At 42.1% G+C, this 23381-nt stretch overlaps 1 protein-coding gene across 3 annotated transcripts in view; it reads left to right on the top strand.

Moving 5' to 3' along the window:
- Positions 1-23381, top strand: part of SPIDR (scaffold protein involved in DNA repair) — a 259050-nt gene that overhangs the window by 202475 nt on the left and 33194 nt on the right. For all 3 annotated transcript variants that reach the window (XM_072151951.1, XM_072151952.1, XM_072151950.1), the window contains one exon: positions 19127-19288. In XM_072151951.1, the coding sequence (XP_072008052.1) occupies positions 19127-19288 (162 nt within the window). The remainder of the gene's footprint in view (positions 1-19126; positions 19289-23381) is intronic.

Raw genomic sequence — 23381 nt, 5'->3', positions numbered from 1 at the left:
CTGGCAAGGGGTACAAAACCCTTTCCAAGGAGTTGGGCCTACCTGTCTCCACTGTTGGGAGCATCATCCGGAAGTGGAAGGCTTATGGAACTACTGTTAGCCTTCCACGGCCTGGACAGCCTTTGAAAGTTTCCTCTCGCGCCGAGGCCAGGCTTGTCCGAAGAGTCAAGGCTAACCCAAGGAGAACAAGGCAGGAGCTCCAGGAAGATCTCATGGCAGTGGGGACATTGGTTTCAGTCAATACCATAAGTAACGTACTCCACCGCAATGGTCTACGTTCCAGACAAGCACGTAAACTACCTTTACTTTCAAAGCGTCATGTCAAGGCTCGTTTACAGTTTGCTCATGATCACTTGGAGGACTCTGAGGACTGGTTCAAGGTTCTCTGGTCTGTTGAGACCAAGATCGAGATCTTTGGTGCCAACCACACACGTAACGTTTGGAGACTGGATGGCACTGCATACGACCCGAAGAATACCATCCCTACAGTCAAGCATGGTGGTGGCAGCATCATGCTGTGGGGCTGCTTCTCAGCCAAGGGGCCTGGACACCTGGTCCGCATCCATGGGAAGATGGATAGCACTGCCTACTTGGAGATTTTGGCCAAAAACCTCCGCTCCTCCATCAAGGATCTTAAGATGTGTCGTCATTTCATCTTCCAACAAGACATCGATCCAAAGCACGCAGCCAAGGAAACCAAGGCCTGGTACAAGAGGGAAAAAATCAAGGTGTTGCAGTGGCCTAGTCAGTCTCCTGACCTTAACCCAATTGAAAACTTGTGGAAGGAGCTCAAGATTAAAGTCCACATGAGACACCCAAAGAACCTAGATAACTTGAAGAAGATCTGCATGGAGGAGTGGGCCAAGATAACTCCAGAGACCTATGCCGGCCTGATCAGGTCTTATAAAAGACGATTATTAGCTGTAATTGCAAACAAGGGTTATTCCACAAAATATTAAACCTAGGGGTTGAATAATAATTGACCCATACTTTTATGTTTTAAATTTATTAAAATATAACTAAGCAACATAATTTTTTGGTTTGTAAGATTTATGCATCTGTTAATAAATCCTGCTCTTGTTTGAAGTTTGAAGGCTCTAACTTATTTGCTTCTTATCAAACCTGCTAAATCTGCAGGGGGTTGAATACTACTTGTAGGCACTGTATTTCTCCTAAAGGTTCCACCGTGAGACATTTACTTGGGGCTCATTGACGTGGCCATTATGGGGGCAGTGGACTGGTCACATGATTAAGACCAGATCACAACCCCCCATAGACCTCTACGGCTCCCACTCACGGCGCAGTGAGCTCACAATGTGCCACCTGTCTGACTATGGAGGGAGGAGGAGTGAAGAGCGCTCACCCTTCCCCCTCCCCAGGGTCCAGTCCAGGCAGAGAAAACCTCAGAGTTTTGCATAAATTGAGAAATTAGAAACTTGCTTTTGTAGTTCAGCAATGTTTACTTCAAGGTATAGAATCCTTTGAGTGCGATATTCCAGCATGCGGAGCCGAAGATGTTATTGTGATATGCTGTGCCTTTATATAGATCTCCCTACAGTGCACAAACATGTACTGTTCTGGATAAACACTGTAAAAAGTATTGCGCAAGCCGGTGTCCACGGGAATGTATACAGGAGATGTATGGAGGGAAGGAAGATCTGGTCGTGTCCTCAGAGCCCGAGTGTTTCTGTTGATGGAAAGAGTTTTTGGTATGATGACATTTCAATTAAAATAACATTGTTGATCCCAAAGGATAGGCTTAGAAAAGTAGTTCTCTGTGCTGCATACATTCTTGGTTTTACAGCTTATATTACAGTATGTGTCAGTAATGTATGTGCGTGCAGACGCTTGCATGCTGACTTTCACTTCTCCTCAAATAGCCTCATGTACTGTCCTAAACTGATGTCTAAGAGGGTTTATTTGCTTGATTGCCAGAGTTTCCTGTCCTTTATGTTTGTGCTGACTGGTTTAGCCCTATGTGAACTGTAATTACCAGGCTGTCACAAGATAGGGCTGATGTATATATATCAGATACAGTAACCTTCATTGTACTGCACATGTTTTTATGCTGAAATCACAGTGAAATATAGCTTTACAGTTACCCGTTGTTTGCATAGAAATCAGCATTGACTGTAAAGCAGAACATGTTATTTTTTTGCACTTTATATCATCCTTGCCTAGGGGTATATATACAGTAAGACTTACCAGATGTTTTCATCCCAATTTTTTGCAGCCTTCAGTTTCTTGCAGTTTTTACATGTATTACCACCAATCCTAATATCAACAACTTCTATGCTGTGATTCTGCTATCCTTTTTCTATCATGATTATGATGAGACATCGGGCAAGGAGTCACCCTGTGCCTTTGCTGAGAACAAAGCGTTTTGTGCAGAGTTCTTAATAATTACAAGAGTCTTGGGTGTAATAAGATTAGGTCCCTTGCATGAAACACTTGCGCCTCTCCACACCCACTGTCATATCGGTAGGAGATTGTTATCTGGGGGGGGCACAGGGGAGTACTTTTTGTCAATGTTACTTTCTCAAGTAGGCTCTCACAATCATATCATTCACCCAGTTTCCTTTACATGACCTACTGTTTCACCTTTGCTTGTCTGTAAAATACCAACACATTTTTTTTCTTTAAAGTTATGCAAAAATAGATTTTGTTACGTCCTGTCATAATTTTCCATTGATAAATGTCAAATAATTGATACTGTTGGAAAATACTACTAAAGTGACAACCCTTGTTCTAACACAGTGATGTGCATTTGAAGTAAAATATGCAGAAAGTATATCCATGAGTTTGAAGAGTCTCTGGCCCAAAGAAGCATAGTTTATACACTGAAAAATATTAATCTAATTAGTCTTCTATTGACTTATCTAAGCGGTAATTTCTTAGGAATCTACATTTTACTTATCATTTGATTTATTCTTGGGGCACATTTACTAAGGGCCGTGTGCCAGTTTTATGTCGGACAGTTTTATGTTGGTTCTCAAGGGAGATAAGCTGCCACTAGAGATGTGTGGCATTGACTTACTCTACGTAATATATTTCAGTGCCAATTAATATGTTCACTACATACTCTACTCACAAAAAGGGATATTTGGCTTGTGGGTGAAATTTCAGGATGAACCTAAAATTCACTTAATGTGCTTGATATGTAAAAGCAGTTTCATTCGGTTTGTAAAAACTTACTGTTCTTTTACCCCACTAAACTATGTAACACCCCCAGGAAGGGTAATATCCCCTTTTTAACATTGCCTCTTGTCTGTGAAATCTCACCTGTCCACCTATAAACATCTCCTCCTTTAACTGCAAAATCCATAATAAATGTTTGACCACTGGATTACATATATACATTTCCTTGTTCAATTAGAATTGACATTTAAAGGGAACCTGCCATTCAAATGAACTCACTTTGGACTTAGCATATACGTATTTGGTGAGTTCATTTGAATGGCAGGTTCCCTTTAAATGTCAATTCTAATTGAACAAGGAAATGTATATATGTAATCTACGTATATGCTAAGTCCAAACACAGTTAGTGAATCCTGCAAATTCACTGTTCCCTGCACTGCCCTGGCTCCCTGTTCCTGCCTGCCAATATTCAACGATATACATATACAGCTTCCCCTACTTTCTCCTACAGGGATTGAATGAGGTGTAGGGGTAAGCTGACTATATACTGAAGCTCCCTGCTCCCCTTTTTAGAAGAATAGTGTCTCTAATCCCATGGATAGAGGCATCAGCACAACATCTAAAAGGTGCGGTGTGTGTGGGAGGGGGGGGCGCTGGTGATAGGTTCTCTTGTAGACATTATGAGATGACACCTTAAAATTGATATACAGTACCTTACAACTACTGGGCTTCTAGCAGGATGTTCCCGGGCACTTAGTTCCCACTCAGTGGCCATGTGGAACCGGGTGATGAATACCACAAAAGTGCAGGCACATTTAAGGGAGGTAAGAGGCATCTAAGTGTCAAATCAGACTATTTGAAACCATTTATAGCATTATCATTGTCTTGCATGGACCAGGGAGCATCTATGCTGGATAAGGGTCCAGTGGGCCTCACGATATTGAAGACATCGAGGAGAGCTAGAGTTTGGTGGTGGTGTTACAGTCTAGGCAGGTTTTTCTAGTCAACACTTAACTGCTCTACACTTTGTGAATGGTTCAGTGATAAGCCAATACTACTTACTCATCAATGCTGAATTATGGTCCTATGGGATCAGCTCAGTGGCCATATAGAGGCCCCTAACTTTGTACCTCTGATCCTCAATGACCCAAGTATCACCCAAGAATGGAATGCCATGCCTCAGCAGACAATTACCATTTTTTTCGGACTATAAGGGCTAATTCAGATGGCTGTTATGTGGGCCGTGACCTGGTTGCATGATTTGCAACCAGATCACAGCCCCCATAGACTTCTATGGCTCCCAGTGACAGTGTGCTCACCCCCCCCCCCCCTCTCCTAAGGCCTTGTGCTCGCCCGGGATCCAGTCCAGGTGAGCACCTGGGCATCTGAATGAACCCTAGGACACACCTTTTTAGCATAAAGAATCAATCTATAAGGTTCCTAGGGGTTTACCAATCACTGTTGTTGGCTTTTGTTTATATGTATATTTATGTATTGCCGTGTGAACTTTTTATGCTTTCCATAGATTTAACCCAAATTACTAATATCCTTGTATTTTTGTGAGAAATGTATATAGCCTACAATATTACTTCACCACCAAAATCATTTAATAAACACAATCAAGACTGATGAAACTTCCAAAGATAAAATTTGGAATTTAAGTCTTTAAATTTATTTTCACCGAAAGGGGGGGTATTTATTCTGCCTTTTCTTGCTTTCCCCATGCAATCTGCTTGGGTGTGGACACCCCAGCCTGGCCAAATTACTATAGCCTGATTATAATCATGGACAGGTTAGGACTGAATTGTATGCCAGGGACCTGGCATGCAATAGTCGAGTATCCATTGGCTGGCAGGGTGGGGGGTTGTAAAGACTGGTTCACAATGCACCCAGTCTTTATAAATTCCTCTTATGTGTCAAATTGAATAGCCATGTTGTGTTAGGACACACCAGTGTTTAGTTTCATTATTTAGGTTTTGTTTGGCACTTTGTAATCTGATAGTAGTGCAACAGTCTTGATAACTTGGTCTTCTGCTTCATATTCAATGTATGCCATGAATATTTTCACAGTGTGCATTTGATACATAAAGTAGGTATCAAACAACATCAGGCTCCAACTCTCCTAGTCATTGTCATTTATATGTATTGTTGTAGTGAAGCTCCTGCTAAAAATATGGTTTGCGCTAAACAGTATAAAACTTTTAAACCTGCATGGCAAACTGACACTTTTTCGTTTCCATTGAATGTTTTCTAGCATTTACACTAAACTTAGTGCTTAAAGGGAACCTACCACGACGAATCTACCTATAAACGTAGATCGGGTGGTAGGTGGATCAATAGGACGTGATGATAGCCCTATTAAGGGCTAATCCTTACGTCCACGCAGTGTTTTTTTGGTAACTTTTATTATCCCTATATGTAAATTTTGTTATGCGAATACTGGAACGTGGAGCAGCCCCAGTAGCCTCGTTACTCCTCCTACCCACAATCTTCGGAGCGCGCGGAAGGCAGGTTCGTCGGACGAGGAGATTGTGGGTAGGAGGAGTAAAGAGGCTACTGGGGTGTGGAGTAGCCGCGCCGTGTAGCCTCAGCTGCAGCTACTCCATGCCCCTGTAGCCGCATAACTAAATTTACATATAGGGATAATAAAAGTTATCAAAAAAATGCGGGGACGTGAGGATTAGCCCTTAAAAGGGCTATCCTCACGTCCTATTGATCCACCTACCACGCGATCTACCTTTTATAGGTAGATTCCTGGTGGTAGGTTCCCTTTTAAGTATGATTTAAACAGAGCCTTATCTTGGAAGACATTCATCTACCGGAAAATTTTTAAATACTTATTTACTGAATCCCATACAATTCTTTTGATGTTTGGTATATAAATGCCACAAATACAATATACATTAACTTAAAAGGAACCTGTGATTTTTTTGTAGCTGGTGCCAGTAAAAATAGCCTTTGCTATGCTGATTTTAAAAATACCTTTGTCAGTATTCTGAATCATTTAATTTGTTAAGTATAGTTTAATTTACATTACCTGGCTCCCTGCGAGCAGCATGTGGTGAATCCTGGGGGAAGAGGAGGGCAGCTGCAGCCTGTGTGTGCCTGTGTCAGTCTTCTCTCCTCCAAACTCATGCAGCTCCCTCATCACTTCCTGCCATGTGCATTGAATAGCAGTGGGAGGGGATGGTGTGGAGGAGAGGAAGAATGCATGTGGGTGACACACAGGCATTTTTAAAATCCGCATAGTAGGGGCTTTTGGAACCCTTCACCAGCTAAAAATCACATTCCGGTGACAGGTTCGCTTAAAAACTACTGTATATACTCGAGTATAAGCCAAGTTTTTTTAGCACAAAATTTGTGCTCAAAAACCCTAACTCTGATTAGACTCGAGTCCACTAAAAGAATAAAGTCAAAACTCACCTTTCCGACATCCCCGTAGGTTCTCTTCTGCCTCCGATGCTCCGGTGCTGCCTTAGGTCCTTCGGCTTCCCTTCAGGTTCTTCCACTCCTCTTAGGCTCCTCTTTAGAAAGTTCTGCTTCTCTTCGGGTGCCCGCGCCCGTACACGTGAAGACCCGAAGAGGAGCGGAATGCCCTGAAGTGGGGGACTGAAGGACCAGAGGCGGCACCGGAGCATTGGAGACAGAAGAGGACCTACGGGGACGTAGGAAAGGTGAGTACAGTGGTATTTTTTTTCCCTACTACAGGGGCTGGGCAGGCTGTGTACTACAGGGGCTGGGAAGGCTGTGTACTACAGGGGCTGGGAAGGCTGTATACTACAGGGGCTGGGCAGGCTGTGTACTACAGGGGCTGGGCAGGCTGTGTACTACAGGGGCTGGGCAGGCTGTGTACTACAGGGGCTGGGCAGGCTGTGTACTACAGGGGCTGGGCAGGCTGTATACTACAGGGGCTGGGCAGGCTGTATGCTACAGGGGCTGGCAGGCTGTATGCTACAGGGGCTGGCAGGCTGTTTACTACAGGGGCCGGGCAGGCTGTATACTACAGGGGCCGGGCAGGCTGTATACTACAGAGGCCGGGCAGGCTGTATACTACAGAGGCCGGGCAGGCTGTATACTACAGAGGCCGGGCAGGCTGTATACTACAGGGGCCGGGCAGGCTGTATACTACAGGGGCCGGGCAGGCTGTATACTACAGGGGCTGGGCAGGCTGTATACTACAGGGGCTGGGCAGGCTGTATACTACAGGGGCTGGGCAGGCTGTATACTACAGGGGCTGGGCAGGCTGTATACTACAGGGGCTGGGCAGGCTGTATACTACAGGGGCTGGGCAGGGTGTATGCTACAGGGGCTGGGCAGGCTGTATGCTACAGGGGCTGGGCAGGCTGTATGCTACAGGGGCTGGGCAGGCTGTATGCTACAGGGGCTGGGCAGGCTGTATGCTACAGGGGCTGGCAGGCTGTATGCTACAGGGGCTGGCAGGCTGTTTCCTACAGGGGCTGGGCAGGCTGTATGCTACAGGGGCTGGCAGGCTGTATGCTACAGGGGCTGGCAGGCTGTATACTACAGGGGCCGGGCAGGCTGTATACTACAGGGGCCGGGCAGGCTGTATACTACAGGGGCCGGGCAGGCTGTATACTACAGGGGCCGGGCAGGCTGTATACTACAGGGGCTGGGCAGGCTGTATACTACAGGGGCTGGGCAGGCTGTATGCTACAGGGGCTGGGCAGGCTGTATGCTACAGGGGCTGGGCAGGCTGTATTCTACAGGGGCTGGGCAGGCTGTATGCTACAGGGGCTGGGCAGGCTGTATGCTACAGGGGCTGGGCAGGCTGTATGCTACAGGGGCTGGGCAGGCTGTATGCTACAGGGGCTGGGCAGGCTGTATGCTACAGGGGCTGGGCAGGCTGTATTCTACAGGGGCTGGGCAGGCTGTATGCTACAGGGGCTGGGCAGGCTGTATGCTACAGGGGCTGGGCAGGCTGTATGCTACAGGGACGGGCAAGCTGTATAGTACAGGGACCGGCAGACTGTATAGTACAGGGACCGGGCAGGCTGTATACTGGGAGTCTGTGACCAATGCATTTCCCACCCTCGGCTTATACTCGAGTCAAGAGGTTTTCCCAGTTTTTTGTGTTGAAATTAGGGGTCTCAGCTTATACTGGGGTCGGCTTATACTCGAGTATATACAGGTAAATCTAATGACAAGCACTATACAGGCCATATAGATGGGACGTTTTAGATTTTGATAACATGCAGCTGCACATAAACACTATATTAAAGGAAAGTACACCTAGTTAACCCCTTTCCGCACCTTGATGTGATTCCACATCATAGGATGCTGGTGATTCCCGCACCTTGACATAGGATCACGTCATGGCGATCGCCGGGGCTCAGAACCCAACTTATGCATTAACAAACATCCGTCAGTAATAATACTATGTTAATTTGTAAATACTTCATTAGTGTTCATCATTACATGACATTTGATTTGTTTCCTTTGCCAATGTATCTACAGTATGATGCATCTGTGATAATCAGAACCATGTTTTTTATATTGCGCCCTAGAGTCAAAATAATCATCACTTGGAAATGACATCACACTACAAGATCACTTTGGTTCAGTGAGATTGAGAACTGCAGATTCTGGTGCCTCAGTACTTATGCAACTCTCTGCAAATGTTTCAAATTATAACATTTATTTATTGCAGATGGTAAAAAACTTCTCAGCTAAAAATATTTGATTTAGCCCAAGAAGATAGGAAATGAAAGGCTTCACTTTAACATAGAATTCATAGGTAAAAGTTTGATATTGAACATGTCTTGTAGGCCATGGCTTCTTATGCAAACATTTGCAGTATTTTATATATGGGCAATCACATGGTGTTCTGTTATGGTATATTTACGGTTTCCCTGGCAATTATGAGATTCCTGAAAAAAAGGGGGCCCAAAAATCTGGACCTGGCTATTTAAAGGGGTTTTACGGGTAGTAAAATGTTGATGACCCTTTCCAAAGTATGAGATTGGTGGGAGTTTGACACCATGAACCCCCACTTTTCAGCTGTTCACAGTAGCTAATACACAGAGAATAGAACAAGAACAACACAGCTCTTTTTTCATTGTAGGGTGAGATAGGACATCCGCTCTATTTACTTGAATGGGAACTGAGCTGCAATGACATGGAATGGATTGACAGGGAATAGTGATGTCTTCTTCCTTTTCCATTCTTTGTTCATTGCCTCCTGAAAACAGCTTCACCCTTCACTTATTTGATAGCGATATTAAGAACATGTTGTTATTATTATTTTTAGCCCCAAAACCACTATAATGTCCTGATAATAGCACCTCCATCCATTGCTTAATAATATGTTGACATTGACAATCGTCTGTGCAGGCAAGGATCTAACTATTCCCTTAAAAAAAGAATTGTCTGAGAAAGAATCGTGCTGACGGCAGAGATAAAAAAAAGAAAAAACTCCAGCAATAAAATTATTTTTATTACTTTTTCACTACACACTAATGGACTTAATGAAGGGGTGCCATGACAGATATTAAGGGTTCTTTAGACATTTTAATGAGGGTTTTCAGTGAGGGTTTTCCACAAACCAACATGATAGTACATCGGCAAACGACTTTGGCAGGTGTGCATGAGCCCTCCCCATACAAACCGGTTATTTCCTGCATAATGCTGGCACCGATTCTGAGTGTTAACCCTTTACATGTGGCCAGTAAAGTTGCAGGCATCATGTAACAGCCATGTTGGCTAGGATCGTTGCTCTCTGTTACATCATTGTCCTCCGAACAGCCTTGGTCTTTGTAAGCCCTGAGAACATATTTTTAAAAAATCTGTTATAATATGCCAGTGGCACATTGTAACAGATCATGTGCAAAATCCCTATATACTACTATTCTGTAGTACGACAGTATATTGTAGGACAACTTAGAATTAAATTACCCTATGGCAGTGATGGCCAACCTTTTAGAGGCCGGGTGCCCAAACTACAACAAAGACCCACTTATTTATAGCAAAGTGCCAACACAGAAATTTAATCTGTGATTTATACTCCCTGCTCTGTCACAGTTTTCATTGATACCAGCACCTGAGGACACCAATAAAGCAGAAAATAGTCCCAGGTAGAGCTGTCACTTTAAAATAGCTCTGTCCACAGCAAGTCCTGGGTTGTCTGGGACTGCAAGAAGATACCTGGAGTCATCTCTGGTGATGGCCTGGGTGCCCACAGAAAGGGCTCTGAGTGCCACCTCTGGCACCAGTGCCATAGGTTAGCCATCACTGCCCTATGAGGTCTGAAAAAATGTAAAAGTAAAATAAAAAAGGTAAATTACGGTAGTTTAAAAAAATATAAAAAATATTTAAATTTGGAATTTTAAAAAATATAAAAGTTTAAATCACCTTCTTTGCCTAGGACTGATATAAAAATTAGAGCCCACAATAAAATGTTTTTTTTTTTGTCAAGTTCACTGCATTTGGAATTTTTTCCCCCGTACACAGCATGGAAAATTAAATATCATCAATAGGAAGTAAAATGTGTTACACAGAAAACAAACCTTTATAAAGAACACTGAAAAATAGAAAAAAGTTATGGATTTTTAAAGAAACGCAAGGGCATCAAAGGGAAATATTCTTCATACTCTTTTTGTTAGGGCTGCAAGGTAACCAGCTCAGTGGCTGCAATATGCAAGAGGTTGGGCGTCCAGAGACAACCCTGTAATATGCCCTAAATACATATGAGAAACTGATAGTGAAGCGTGTGATTTTGGAAAGCCACCAATTTTTAGTGCAGAAGTGCTCCTCTTGGAGGTCTCGTGCTCTTTATATTCAGCACAACAAGCTTATTATGAAGAGACAGGAAAATGTCTATGCTATCCATTGTCATTTTTATAATAATAGCCACTTAAAAATTATAACTCGAACCTTGAGGATGACTTAGACAGCTGGAAATAGAGTACAGGGGTTGAATCGCAAAAAATACTCTGCAAAGCCATCCCAACAACTCGTCCAAAAATAGCAAAGAGAAAGAAGGATGCTTATCTAGCATATACAAGTATAACGTTATTTCTTATAGAAAATCTTAAAAACTTTTAAAAAGCACAACCAAGTGCAAGCATACCATACACCCTCCCCCATGGTAGAAGTAAAATAGAATATACGGAGGAACAATTGTTATATGAGTAGCCCAAAATATGACGTGGTATAATATACAGGAAAGATGCAAGATAAAAATGTCAGGAACAGCACAATAAGCATATAATAGATACCAAAAACATATATGGTGAAATCTCTCAAGATATATATTTACCTCCTAAATTTCTCAAATCATATACCAGGGGAGGGGGAATTATTTATAATAATAGCTGCCACTTCTTAATTTAAAGATTCTAAATCAAACCTTGAGGATGACTTACCGTAGCTGAAAATGTGTCACAGTTTAAAAATTTGTGACCAATATTATTGTTGCAAACTAATAGTAATGTAATAATTTTGTAAGATTATTTATCTATTGTTATTGTTGCATCTTATGCAGTAACACATGTACATGTGGTTCAGGGGTTAACTGTTGTCTCTCTAACATAAAAGAGAAAATTGCTATAGGACTGATATGGAGCTCACTTCCTATCAATGGCAACAGAAGAGACAGATAAACAGCAGGATTAACTGTTTACTTAGAGCAGGGAGAAGTCTAGTTGTTTTTCAGTCAAAGAAGAACAAAATGTACTGTTGTATCTGGTTTCAAGAGCATGCTGTTTATCATCGTCCCTGTACTGTGGTTGGTAGGCTGCAGCTCCCCACCCACCCTCAGCCTTGTCAGCTCTCCCACAGAGGCCTCCCTTCAATTAGACAGTGAGTTAATAGGAACGAGAGATCTGTCCTCTGTGATCCCTTATTGCCTGTCACGAGCTGACATATTGACCCAGAGGGAAAGAAAATGGTGATGTAGAAGGGGGGCGGATTAGAGAAAAAGTGATCCTTATTCCTGGAATTGTACTAGAACTGCTACCACACTGCTTGTAAACACTGCCCATGTGCTCGCAGTGACTGTGTGTCATCGCCTCCTGCTGTGCCCGGCCAATGAATGGGCCAGGAGCACATAAACAAGTGGGAGGGAATACGGATGAGAACATGCCTGATCCCAGTGCAAGCTATTCTCAGCCACACTCTGCTACGCACATGCTTTGCTTTCTACTATTATGTCTGCTTGTTTGTTGATACTTTTTTTTTTCATTTGGATGTTTTCACGCTTTTGTCAGGTGACATCCATATTTACTACACTCGTGTTATGGAAATGGTATCTTTGGCAATACACACGTGGTGACAAATAGGACAAGCATATTCTAATCTTTACACACGTGCATATATAAATATACATATGTAGGAAAAAACAAGTGCACTAAGGCGGAGTTGTACTCAGATGCAGTTTATATTTGTAAATCCAGTGATGATACATGTAAGCAATAATGCTGGAATAAACAGACAAAATAAGAAATAAAAGTGATAACACAGATGGAACTATAGGATTGCTTAATGACATATGTTTTTTGGGGGGGAGATGTATAATGGAAAGAATGGAATGATGAGATATGGTTGGGATGGAGACATGCAGGTTTTGCATGGATCTATTGTATGTGGCTGAAGCTGGAGTACCAGTGAATAAATCTGGTGACTAGGAAGGCCAAGGAAATGTTGCAGTCTGGTAGAGATGCTCAGAGAAATTTTTGCAATTTGGACCAGCATTATCCTGGGAAATGCCAGTTGGAACCTGTGTTGGTTTTCCTCCTATCACTACTAGGGTGACAATTGGGGTCTCCTGAGATTATTCGACTGGAAGTTGGAGCATTGTGTTGCTCCAAAGCAAGGGCAGGATTAGTGGTTTATATCAGTATTTTATCATGATTTTGCATCAGTATTTGATAACCAAAATCTTAACTCAAACCTACACAGAAAAAAAGTTATAATAGTATGATCTGTATCTGTTTACTGGTTTGGACCATTCTTGTTTTTGTCTGACAAATACGGATGCAAAATCCTGAACAAATGCTCACTGTGTGCAGATACCCTGGATAGTGTACAATGGAACTCTAGGAGTGTTTTTGTGGGTTTCCTCTGGGTCCTCCAATTTCCTCCCACACTCATACATACTCATACAAAACATACTGGTAGTTTGATTAGATTGTGAGCCCCATGGGGACAGGGACTGATCTGGCAAGCTCTGTGTAACGCTGTGTAATCTGTGTGCGCTATATAAATTATTATTATTAATATTTTTGTGCCTGTCAGTAGATTGTACAATTTTCTTTACTGGTGGTCTATCAAATCCCTCCCAAACTGTCAAACCGCTATTTCACAACAGTCGAAATGGGAGCAAGTCGCTAAAACAACCATCCTGCTTCTTTTTTACATTGAGTGATTGCCTCTCAAAGCTAAATGTCGCAGAGGCATGGTCTTGCTGTCAACGATCTCTCAGCAAGACATTCACGGCCCACCAGTACATAAGTGGGAAGCTCTTTTATGCCTATTTGTAATTTCAGTATTATGCGGTATGACATAGGAAACACTTTGTAAAGAAACATATCTTCCCGTGAGGGAGCTCCAGCTTTACCATTCCAAACCTTGATATTAAAAACTCTAGGCCCTTGCAATGACCAAATGTAATCTGTTAGATTAGCTCTGGGTACTAATCCTAAAATTAGCATAAGTACTATCCAGCAGGTATTTTTTGGTTGTATGTGGCTTCTTGAATTTCCATATTTATATTAGATCTATTTCAGAATAAATTCAGAAGGCATTCTATACTGGACAGTGTGTTATTTCACTAATTCCTGTACAATCCCTGCATCCTCTGCAGTCCCACTACGCTGCCTGATAAAGTGCATTATGCAATGTCCTTTGCTTTCAAAATCTTAACTAAAATGTAAATATTTATCAATTAACGCTAACACGAGAAAGGCCGGATTAAAGATTTGAGACGAAAACATATCCTGTTGATCCTTCCACAAGCGTATGTCACAGGCAGTGGAGATTTAGTTTTTTCTAATGTTTTGGAATCTTGTGCATTCTGTGGTTGGTGACGCAGCCTTTCCTTGGAGCAGGATAAGGATGTTCCTTGGTAAAATGATTACATCAGGGATGCTGTGCCTGTCTCCGTAAAGATGATAGTAGTAATCTTCTTACACAAGGAAGTTTGGAGACAGAATTGGCTGTATGTGGGAATGCTTTCCCCTTGAAGTTGATCTCTTTCAGACCCGCTGGCGATATAGTGTTGATGATAATGTAGGTTAATGCTGCACCTTAAAACTTGACCTAACATGTTCAACTGGTGTGTATGCTGAGACGGGAGTGTCAGCTGTGCGTGTGTCTGTGTGCCCTCGGTGCTCTGTAGGAGTACACCTAAGAACAAGATAAGAGAAACCCCCTGAGGGTCAGAGAGTATCAGTACAACCCCAGTGAACCTGGCTTGTCTCTGATAAAAGCTTAAGCAAACATTATGGGGACATGTGGGTCTATTGCAGAATAACATCATGTGTAAACCAGAAGTTCCAATCTTTATACACGCACAGGAGCTTGTGATCAGGGATAACATAGTTCCTGTACACACTTCTTTATTCTGCCAGATAAAGTGAGCTACCCATTGGTAGGCCATCTGTGTTACAAAACCACCATATGGCTGTGTAAAATGGGGATGATCCTTCTTTGCCAACATCTTACAGCTGCAACATATATACTAAAGTATGTGCACTTGATGTTTTATTGGAAATCCATAGTCATTTCATTTGTTTGATGAATTGTTTGCAGTGTCCTTGCTGCACATTTGTGGATGCTCCATCCGTCTGCCCAGCAGAAAACTAGCGCAAGATCAAAGTGATAGATGAGATTTGACTCAATCTAATGTATACACTGTAGGAATAATTTTTATAGAATCCTTAAAGGATAAAGTTACAGACTTCATATATTGGTTGTGTATATATGTAAATATATATATATATACACATAGCCAATATATGAAGTCTGTAACTTTATCCTTCATATATTTGATATACACTCACCAGCCACTTTATTAGGTACACCTGTCCAACTGCTCGTTAACACTTAATTTCTAATCAGCCAATCACATGGCGGCAACTGCATTTAGACATGTAGACATGGTCAAGACAATCTCCTGCAGTTCAAACCGAGCATCAGTATGGGGAAGAAAGGTGATTTGAGTGCCTTTGAACGTGGCATGGTTGTTGGTGCCAGAAGGGCTGGTCTGAGTATTTCAGAAACTGCTGATCTACTGGGATTTTCACGCACAACCATCTCTAGGGTTTACAGAGAATGGTCCGAAAAAGAAAAAACATCCAGTGAGCGGCAGTTCTGTGGGCGGAAATGCCTTGTTGATGCCAGAGGAGAATGGGCAGACTGGTTCGAGCTGATAGAAAGGCAACAGTGACTCAAATCGCCACCCGTTACAACCAAGGTAGGCAGAAGAGCATCTCTGAACGCACAGTACGTCGAACTTTGAGGCAGATGAGCTACAGCAGCAGAAGACCACACCGGGTGCCACTCCTTTCAGCTAAGAACAGGAAACTGAGGCTACGATTTGCACAAGCTCATCGAAATTGGACAGTAGAAGATTGGAAAGACGTTGCCTGGTCTGATGAGTCTCGATTTCTGCTGCGACATTCGGATGGTAGGGTCAGAATTTGGCGTCAACAACATGAAAGCATGGATCCATCTTGCTTTGTATCAACGCTTCAGGCTGGTGGTGGTGGTGTCATGGTGTGGGGAATATTTTCTTGGCACTCTTTGGGCCCCTTGGTACCAATTGAGCATCGTTGCAACGCCACAGCCTACCTGAGTATTGTTGCTGACCATGTCCATCCCTTTATGACCACAATGTACCCAACATCTGATGGCTACTTTCAGCAGGATAATGCACCATGTCATAAAGCTGGAATCATCTCAGACTGGTTTCTTGAACATGACAATGAGGTCACTGTACTCAAATGGCCTCCACAGTCACCAGATCTCAATCCAATAGAGCATCTTTGGGATGTGGTGGAACGGGAGATTCGCATCATGGATGTGCAGCCGACATAGGTCTGTTATTCCCAGACCTTGTAATGCTGTCTGTTTTTCCTTGTTCCCTTCTCCTTTCTTTTACGTCACATCCTATGAACATGTGCTGTATGCAGATTATGCTAGATTACGACTAAGGATGGCGTTCCATTCGAAGAGGGTCAACTCTTCATTCATTGTGAATACTAAGTTTTACTTTGTTTCAATCATCATGGAATAAAGCTTGAATGTTTTCAAATCAGTCTTGCTGGAGAACCCCCAAGAATTCTGCCTTTTCTTTGGAATTCCCTCATATGATCACATACATTTTAACCATTAAACAGTACTGTAATGTGTTTTTTTAAGTGATGTGTATTGTTTTGCTGAATGCTGCATTGCACAATTCTGCTCTTCATTTCAAGTCTAAAAATAAACATCCTTGAAACTTAAAATTTTCTCAAATGCATTTGCCACCTTAGTTTTCCTTACTGGAGACATATATAAAAATTTTTTTTTGATATTTAGAAATCACCATTAGAGCTACGGTTTCCAGATGTGTAGTGTAAGCTATATAGAATCCCTGCCGCAGACTGACACACACTCGAAAATCCAGCTTGTCACAGGTTAATGTCCACAGTTAGGACCTCAATATTGGGTTTATAATTAACTTATTTTCTATAATTCATTATCTTGCCAACTTATTCTGTAACGCATTGAAATTATGGCATCATTCTTTGTTAACGTCTCCTTTTGTTCTGTTCACGAGTCAATCCATATTGCCCTATCCATAAAAAATACTTAAAAAATAATAAACTTACATAAATCCGCGCCTGTCTTCTTTCTTCTCTAACATCGTGCTGGGCGCCACCATGTTTTTCTCCTGGGCGGCGCCAGCACGATGTTAGAGAAGACAGAAGACGGGCGCGGAAGCCAGAAGACGAGCCGCGCGGACATCGGGGGAGCAGCACTGCGCATCGGGCCCCCGGAGGGTGAGTATATAAGTTTTTTTTTTTTTTTAATGCTGGGCAAGCTGTATACTACTGGGGGCAGGCTGGGCTGGCTGTATACTACTGGGGGCAAGCTGTATACTACTGGGGGCAGGCTGGGCTGGCTGTATACTACTGGGGGCAGGCTGGGCTGGCTGTATACTACTGGGGGCAGGCTGGGCTGGCTGTATACTACTGGGGGCAGGCTGAGGTGGCTGTATACTACTGGGGTGGCTGTATACTACAGGAGGCAGGCTGGGGTGGCTGCATACTACTGGGGGCAGGCTGTATACTACTGGGGGCAGGCTGGCTATATACTGGGGGGGTCTGTGACCAATGCATTTCCCACCCTCGGCTTATACTCGAATCATTAGGTTTTCCCAGTCCCTGCTTATACTCGGGTTGGCTTATACTCGAGTATATACGGTACATAAGGGTACTGCATATGGGGAAAGTGGTTTATACAATTATATAAGGGTACTATATATGGGAAAAATTATTAATACAGTTCTATAAGGAAAATAGGAAAAATGTGATTGACACAATTTAGTGATCAGGATTGAAAACTTAAATTAAAGGGAAAACAACATATTGAAAGATTCAAGTTTTTTAGGCGCAGCATATTGTCACACATCTGATGGAAATTAAACACCATCCTGCATGCATATTTTTCAGCATGACATTACAGTCTAGAGAATAAGCCTTTATGGAAACATCTGCTTATTTTTTATAACATTCTCCTGTCAAAAGATATATACATTGTAGGCGATCTAAGGTTTTCTGTGGGTTCAAAAGTGTATACACATGAGGAATACACAGTTTGACTGCTGTATGTTCAGCTTTAAATTGCCATTTAATGGGGGGAGATGTATTAATGTGTCGGTCTTTAGACCTGTGCAGAGTAGAAGTAGACAGATCTGTGCTGCGCCAGATTAATTATTGGACACGATTCATTAAGTCTTCTTTAATTTTCTGGTGGAAAAGGGACATGAATCTTCCCCTCCCCACCTATTTTGCTTTTTCACTGACCCCCATACCACTTTGGTCATGTCGGGGTGGGGGGCCCCCTTTACGAAGAGATTGCCTTTTTTTGGAGGACTTGGAAAACAGACTAAAAATGCCAAATTACTGTTTTCGTGCATAGACAGATTAATTCATCTCCCCCACTGTCTTTATGTTCCTGTTCCAGGCATAGACGTCTGGGAGAACCCTGCAGTATGTGCAGCTGAATAGGAAAGTCAGGACCACCATACACATTTTAGAAGTGTATATTGACCTGCTCACAGGTCTGCTTGTTTCTTATCTAATGGACAGCTCCATTTTTATCATTCAGGGACACAACTGAACTATTCTATTGGGCTTGCTTCATCTTTTTCTGCTGGTCATTACTACACAAATTGTATGTAAATCAGTTCCAGTAACTTTACCATAATAGATACCGATCCAATTTTATTGATATGCCACATCTTGATTACATTTAAAGTCGAGGTATAAAATTTGTGATATGCTTACTTGGCTGAGCCAGACATGCACCTGTGTGTGGGGATCATGAAAGATTGGATCTTAGTGCTGGTTCAGTAGGTATCTCAGATGAATGGTCAGCCTAGGGCTTTTTAGGCCCCTTTCACACGGACGTTTGGGGGCAGATATCCGCCCACCAATTATCTGTCCCCACACACACCTATGGCGCCCCACTTCGGTACGGTGAGCATGTTGTGAGTCACTGTACCATTTCCAGGAAAACAATAGCATGCTCTATCTTTTCCAGTATGTGCCGGCCACCACGCGTCTGTATGGACAGGGGACAGGTAAGCAACCCTCACCTCTCCAGCCAAATGTATGGTATGCCCAGGTCCCAGCATGGGCATAGTATACGTTTGTGTAAAAGAAGCCTAAATCTGTGGAGCTCTATGTACCAGTGGTCTATAATAGGAAACCTTTCTCTAATTTTTATATTCTGAAGCCAGCTTGCAATTTGTCTTGTCTTGCAGAATGGGCCTCCTCGTTCAGGATGCATATGGAATATTCAGTGAGCTCCAAGTGCAGTTTATACACACACCAATTGATGAAATGAAGGAATACTGCCAGACATTGGAAGGCAAAGCCTGCCGTCTCTTGGGAATAAAGGTTTTGCAGAGAACCACACGTGGAAGGTCAGAATGTGTTTATTACACTGCAAGGGGGATGGTTTGTCTTTGGCTGACCTTATCATTATTATTTTTATGCTTAAAGGGAACCTGTCACCACATTTGCACATATAAAGCCAGTAACAGGTTCTTATAGAGCCCTATTAAAGGACATCTACCACCAGGATGAAACACTGTATGCAAATGAGCCTGAGGGGCTCAGGGCTCCATTTACACCCATGGATCATGTAGCCCCTCAGGCTAATTTGCATACAGTGTTTTATCCTGGTGGTAGATGTCATTTAACTAACTGACAACCTTCTTTTAGCTAAAACTTGTTTCACTTACATCCACATAAATCACCTTTTATCTTATATTGCTTGGCATCAAAGAGCGCGTGTCCTGCTCATCTGGCCCCTACCATCTAATACTCCCCATGCTTTATGTCTCCTTACTGGTCACAGTTGTCAAGTGACCAGAGTGACATCATCATCATCATCATCATCTCAGGTCCTTTAGCCTCTTAACAATAGCAAACTGTACCCAATGCATTTATCTGATCACATGAAGTCACAGCTGCCTCCATGGACTTCTACTCCTTTCAATCCTCCATGGAGGCTGCTGTGATTTCATGTAATCACATATATGGTGTACCGTTTTTTATTATTAGAAGACTAAAGGACCTGCGATGATGAATCACTCTGCTCACATGTTATGAATGCAACACAAGGCACCATGTAAAAAAATTGACACAATATTTCCCATTTGTACATAGAGCTTTATATGTCTGGAGTAGAATCTTAGCAGACAGTCCCTAAGTACAAGGAGGCAGATCAGGGATTTGAAGAGACACAGAGCTGTCAGTCAGAATAATGGGGTGTGGTTCACTACCAGCCTGAGAGAGAGAAGAGTCACCAGACATGAGTCACCAAAGCTAATTTGCATATCAGGAAAACATCTTTTATTAAGGTACTGTGCCTCACTGGCAGCTAATTTTAGGTGATATGGGGAGGACTTGTAACCCTTTATCATCAGGCCTTTACAAAAACAGCTGTAGTTATGCAGAGAATATAATACATACAGATGTATAGAAGTTTGTGTTTTAAAAATTTGGAAAAATTCAAGGGGTATGAATGCTTTTGCATGTTACTGTATATACTAAAGATAACAATGTAGCTGTAAACTGACTGTTAGTGAATAAATGTACCACATAAGTATTGATGTTACAATTAGTAATCATTTCAAGGATTTAATTTCATATTATGATATGATTTGATGACACTGAGTCCTGATGACTATTAAACAAGAGACAAATGATTTCTTGTATACGTTATATTTTGGCCGATGTTCAAGGCGATGTTTCCTGATAGTTTAACATTCCTTTCAGCACAGGGAGAACCTCTAAAATGATTTCTGGCTTCATTCCACAATGCTGCTTCTTAATTAACGTTAGATTATCCTAACACACGCTATCCTGCAAAACAAACATGCATTCATATAACGCTGAGCTGTGTGGAAGAGGAAATATTTATCTAATGTTAAATGTGTCCATAGTGCACATAGAGTACAGCTGACCTGGTAGACTCTACAGGGCTGGATATTCTGTAACAGAGTATTGTACTTTGTTATTGAGGGGTCATTTTGGTCTAGCTCCCCTCCCCACCAAAGATAGAAGTAGCAAATATAGTTGGCCTTTTTGGAGATATTGGGCATCTGGTCACCTTATTATGTCAATACTTTTCTTTTTGAAAATGTTTCTTGGTGACATCCCATAGAACCCTAGAAACTATTAAGTTTATAAAGGTGCAAACCTGCCCTGTAAAAGTTTTCAACAGAAGCTATAGCTTTAGGAAGAGAAGCCTCTTGTTTTATAAAGAGATTCTATATGCCTACAAATCACCCCACAATAAAAAAAAAAAACATATTGGGGCAGATTTACAAAAGACTAAAAGATCTTCTGTTCCAGACTGTTCCCTCTAATCTTCTGTACTCAGTAGATTCTTTGTCAACTTGTATGATTTGGGACAGTGAAGCTCCATTATGTATCCAGCACATGTACAATCTCTATAATGAAGCTACATTTTTTGTTGTATTCACTTCCCTTAACAATTGGATTGTAGAGGGAAAAATCAGTCACCCATTTTTTTGAAAGATATTACATATAATGAATGAGTTTCTGAACTCCTCTTTCAGTTTCTGATCCCACATTGATTACATTTTTTCCCTTTCTGCTGTTATTAAATGAACAGTTTGCTGCAAAGGAATAAGCTAGAGATTTGCACGGTGGCTCAATGATTAGCACTACAGCCTTGCAGTACTGGGGTCCTGGGTTCAAGTCCCTTTAAGGTCAACATCTGCAAAGAGTTCTCATGTTCTTTCTGTGTTTGCGTGGGTTTCCTCCGGGTGCTCCAGTTTCCTCCCACACTCCAAAACATACTGTTAGGTTGATTAGATTGTGAGCCCTATGGGGACAGGGACCGATTTGGCAAGCTCTGTGCAGCGCTGCGTAATATGTGTCCGCTATAAAAATAAATGAATTATTATTATTTATAAGTGTCCTAAGGTAAGAAGGTGCAGTTAGACCATGCAGTCTTATTCTGCACAAGATTCATATAAGTGTCTGATGCTGGGTGATAAATCTGCTGGAGTTTAAGACTGTCTAGTCACACTTTGCATATCCTATTAGTTGACTTAATTTATGCCAGAAAACTACGACAAAATTCTGTTGGGTCAGCATTATTTTTTGGCGCCACACCACTTTTGTCAAAGTAGTTGTTGGAGTGCAGAAAACTGTCTAAAACCCTTTATAAATGTGGTACAGATAGTTTTTAGGGCAAATTACGACAAAATTCTGTTGTAAATAGATTCACAAATCTTCCTTATTGTGTATGTCAATTTAAAGGATTTCCAAGGTTACTTCCATGCTATGTTTTATGTGTTTAATGTTGCTCCCACTTTTATGTTAAAATTAAAAAGAAAAACTTTATTGATCAAGAAGTATAAAGACCGCTTACAATAGAACCGGCGAAACAAATGCCCCTCCTAGGACGTATAACACAGTCTTATCCGATACATAGCCAGCTACTGTATCAATTGAGCAATAAAGTGCAAGGGAGAAGGGGTAGAGAAGGGGCACACACAGGGGGAAAGAGATGAACAGGCTTCAACACAAGATTGGTGTAAGTGTAGTAAGTGAGAAAGTTTGCCGTGATGGAGAACTCATATGAGCCATGAAGTTACTGATAAATCTTTAGAGTGATAGTATCAATGCCCTCTCAAGGTTGGGGGCGCCCTGCGAAGCAACCCAAGGGTTCCATATCCCTTCAAACAGGGTTGTGCAGCAGTGCCTCCATCTCAACAAAGAGAATTGGCCCACTTTTTTTTTATTTTGTACCATTCAGCTCCAACCACCACAATTATTGACATCCCAGACATAAGCAAGGAGTTGAAAAAGGAACTGGTGCATCGGAAGAGTGGTCACCACTGGTGGACCAAGAAGCTCACTTCCCTAAAGTTGAACACCAAATTTTCTTTAATACTCTATAGAGAATATACATCTGTGTCTTAAAAAATGCTGTTTTACTTTTGGGGGGATTTTTAAAGCTGAAAGACTGCAAATGCATAAATACATTTTTAGGAGAAATTACAAAAAAAGAAATTGATGGGGCCTACCTACATGTAAACTTGTCTTGGGTCAATTATATAATGTAAAAAAAACCATTGCTCAACACATTTAACCTCAAGTACATCATCTTCAGTGTAAAGTTCCTCTAGACTGCCATAGGTCATTGTGATCAGGCCATAGTATTTCCCAGTGATGCAAAACTTGATTTATATTAGGTTGTATACATGTGCAGTGAAGTAGGTTTCTACACTCCTTAGTAACCCTGTATAGGTCTTGTGAAACAGCATCAGAAATCCCCTCTGTGAGCGTGCTGGATGTGTCAGGAACACCTCGCACATGGCTAATTTACATATTGTGTCACAGAACACGAGGAGCCCTCGGCACATGGTGGAGAGATAACGCAACATTCTGACTGCACACAGTGGCCTGCTCCACTGCTTAACACTTCTCTCCACTCTGTACGCCTTCCCATGAGAGAACGTTGTCATGGGTTAT

Source organism: Engystomops pustulosus, chromosome 5 (assembly GCF_040894005.1).
Source record: "Engystomops pustulosus chromosome 5, aEngPut4.maternal, whole genome shotgun sequence".
Taxonomy (NCBI): Eukaryota; Metazoa; Chordata; class Amphibia; order Anura; family Leptodactylidae; genus Engystomops; species Engystomops pustulosus.
Note: the sequence above shows the minus strand (reverse complement) of the source record. Positions and strands in the feature narration are given on the sequence as shown.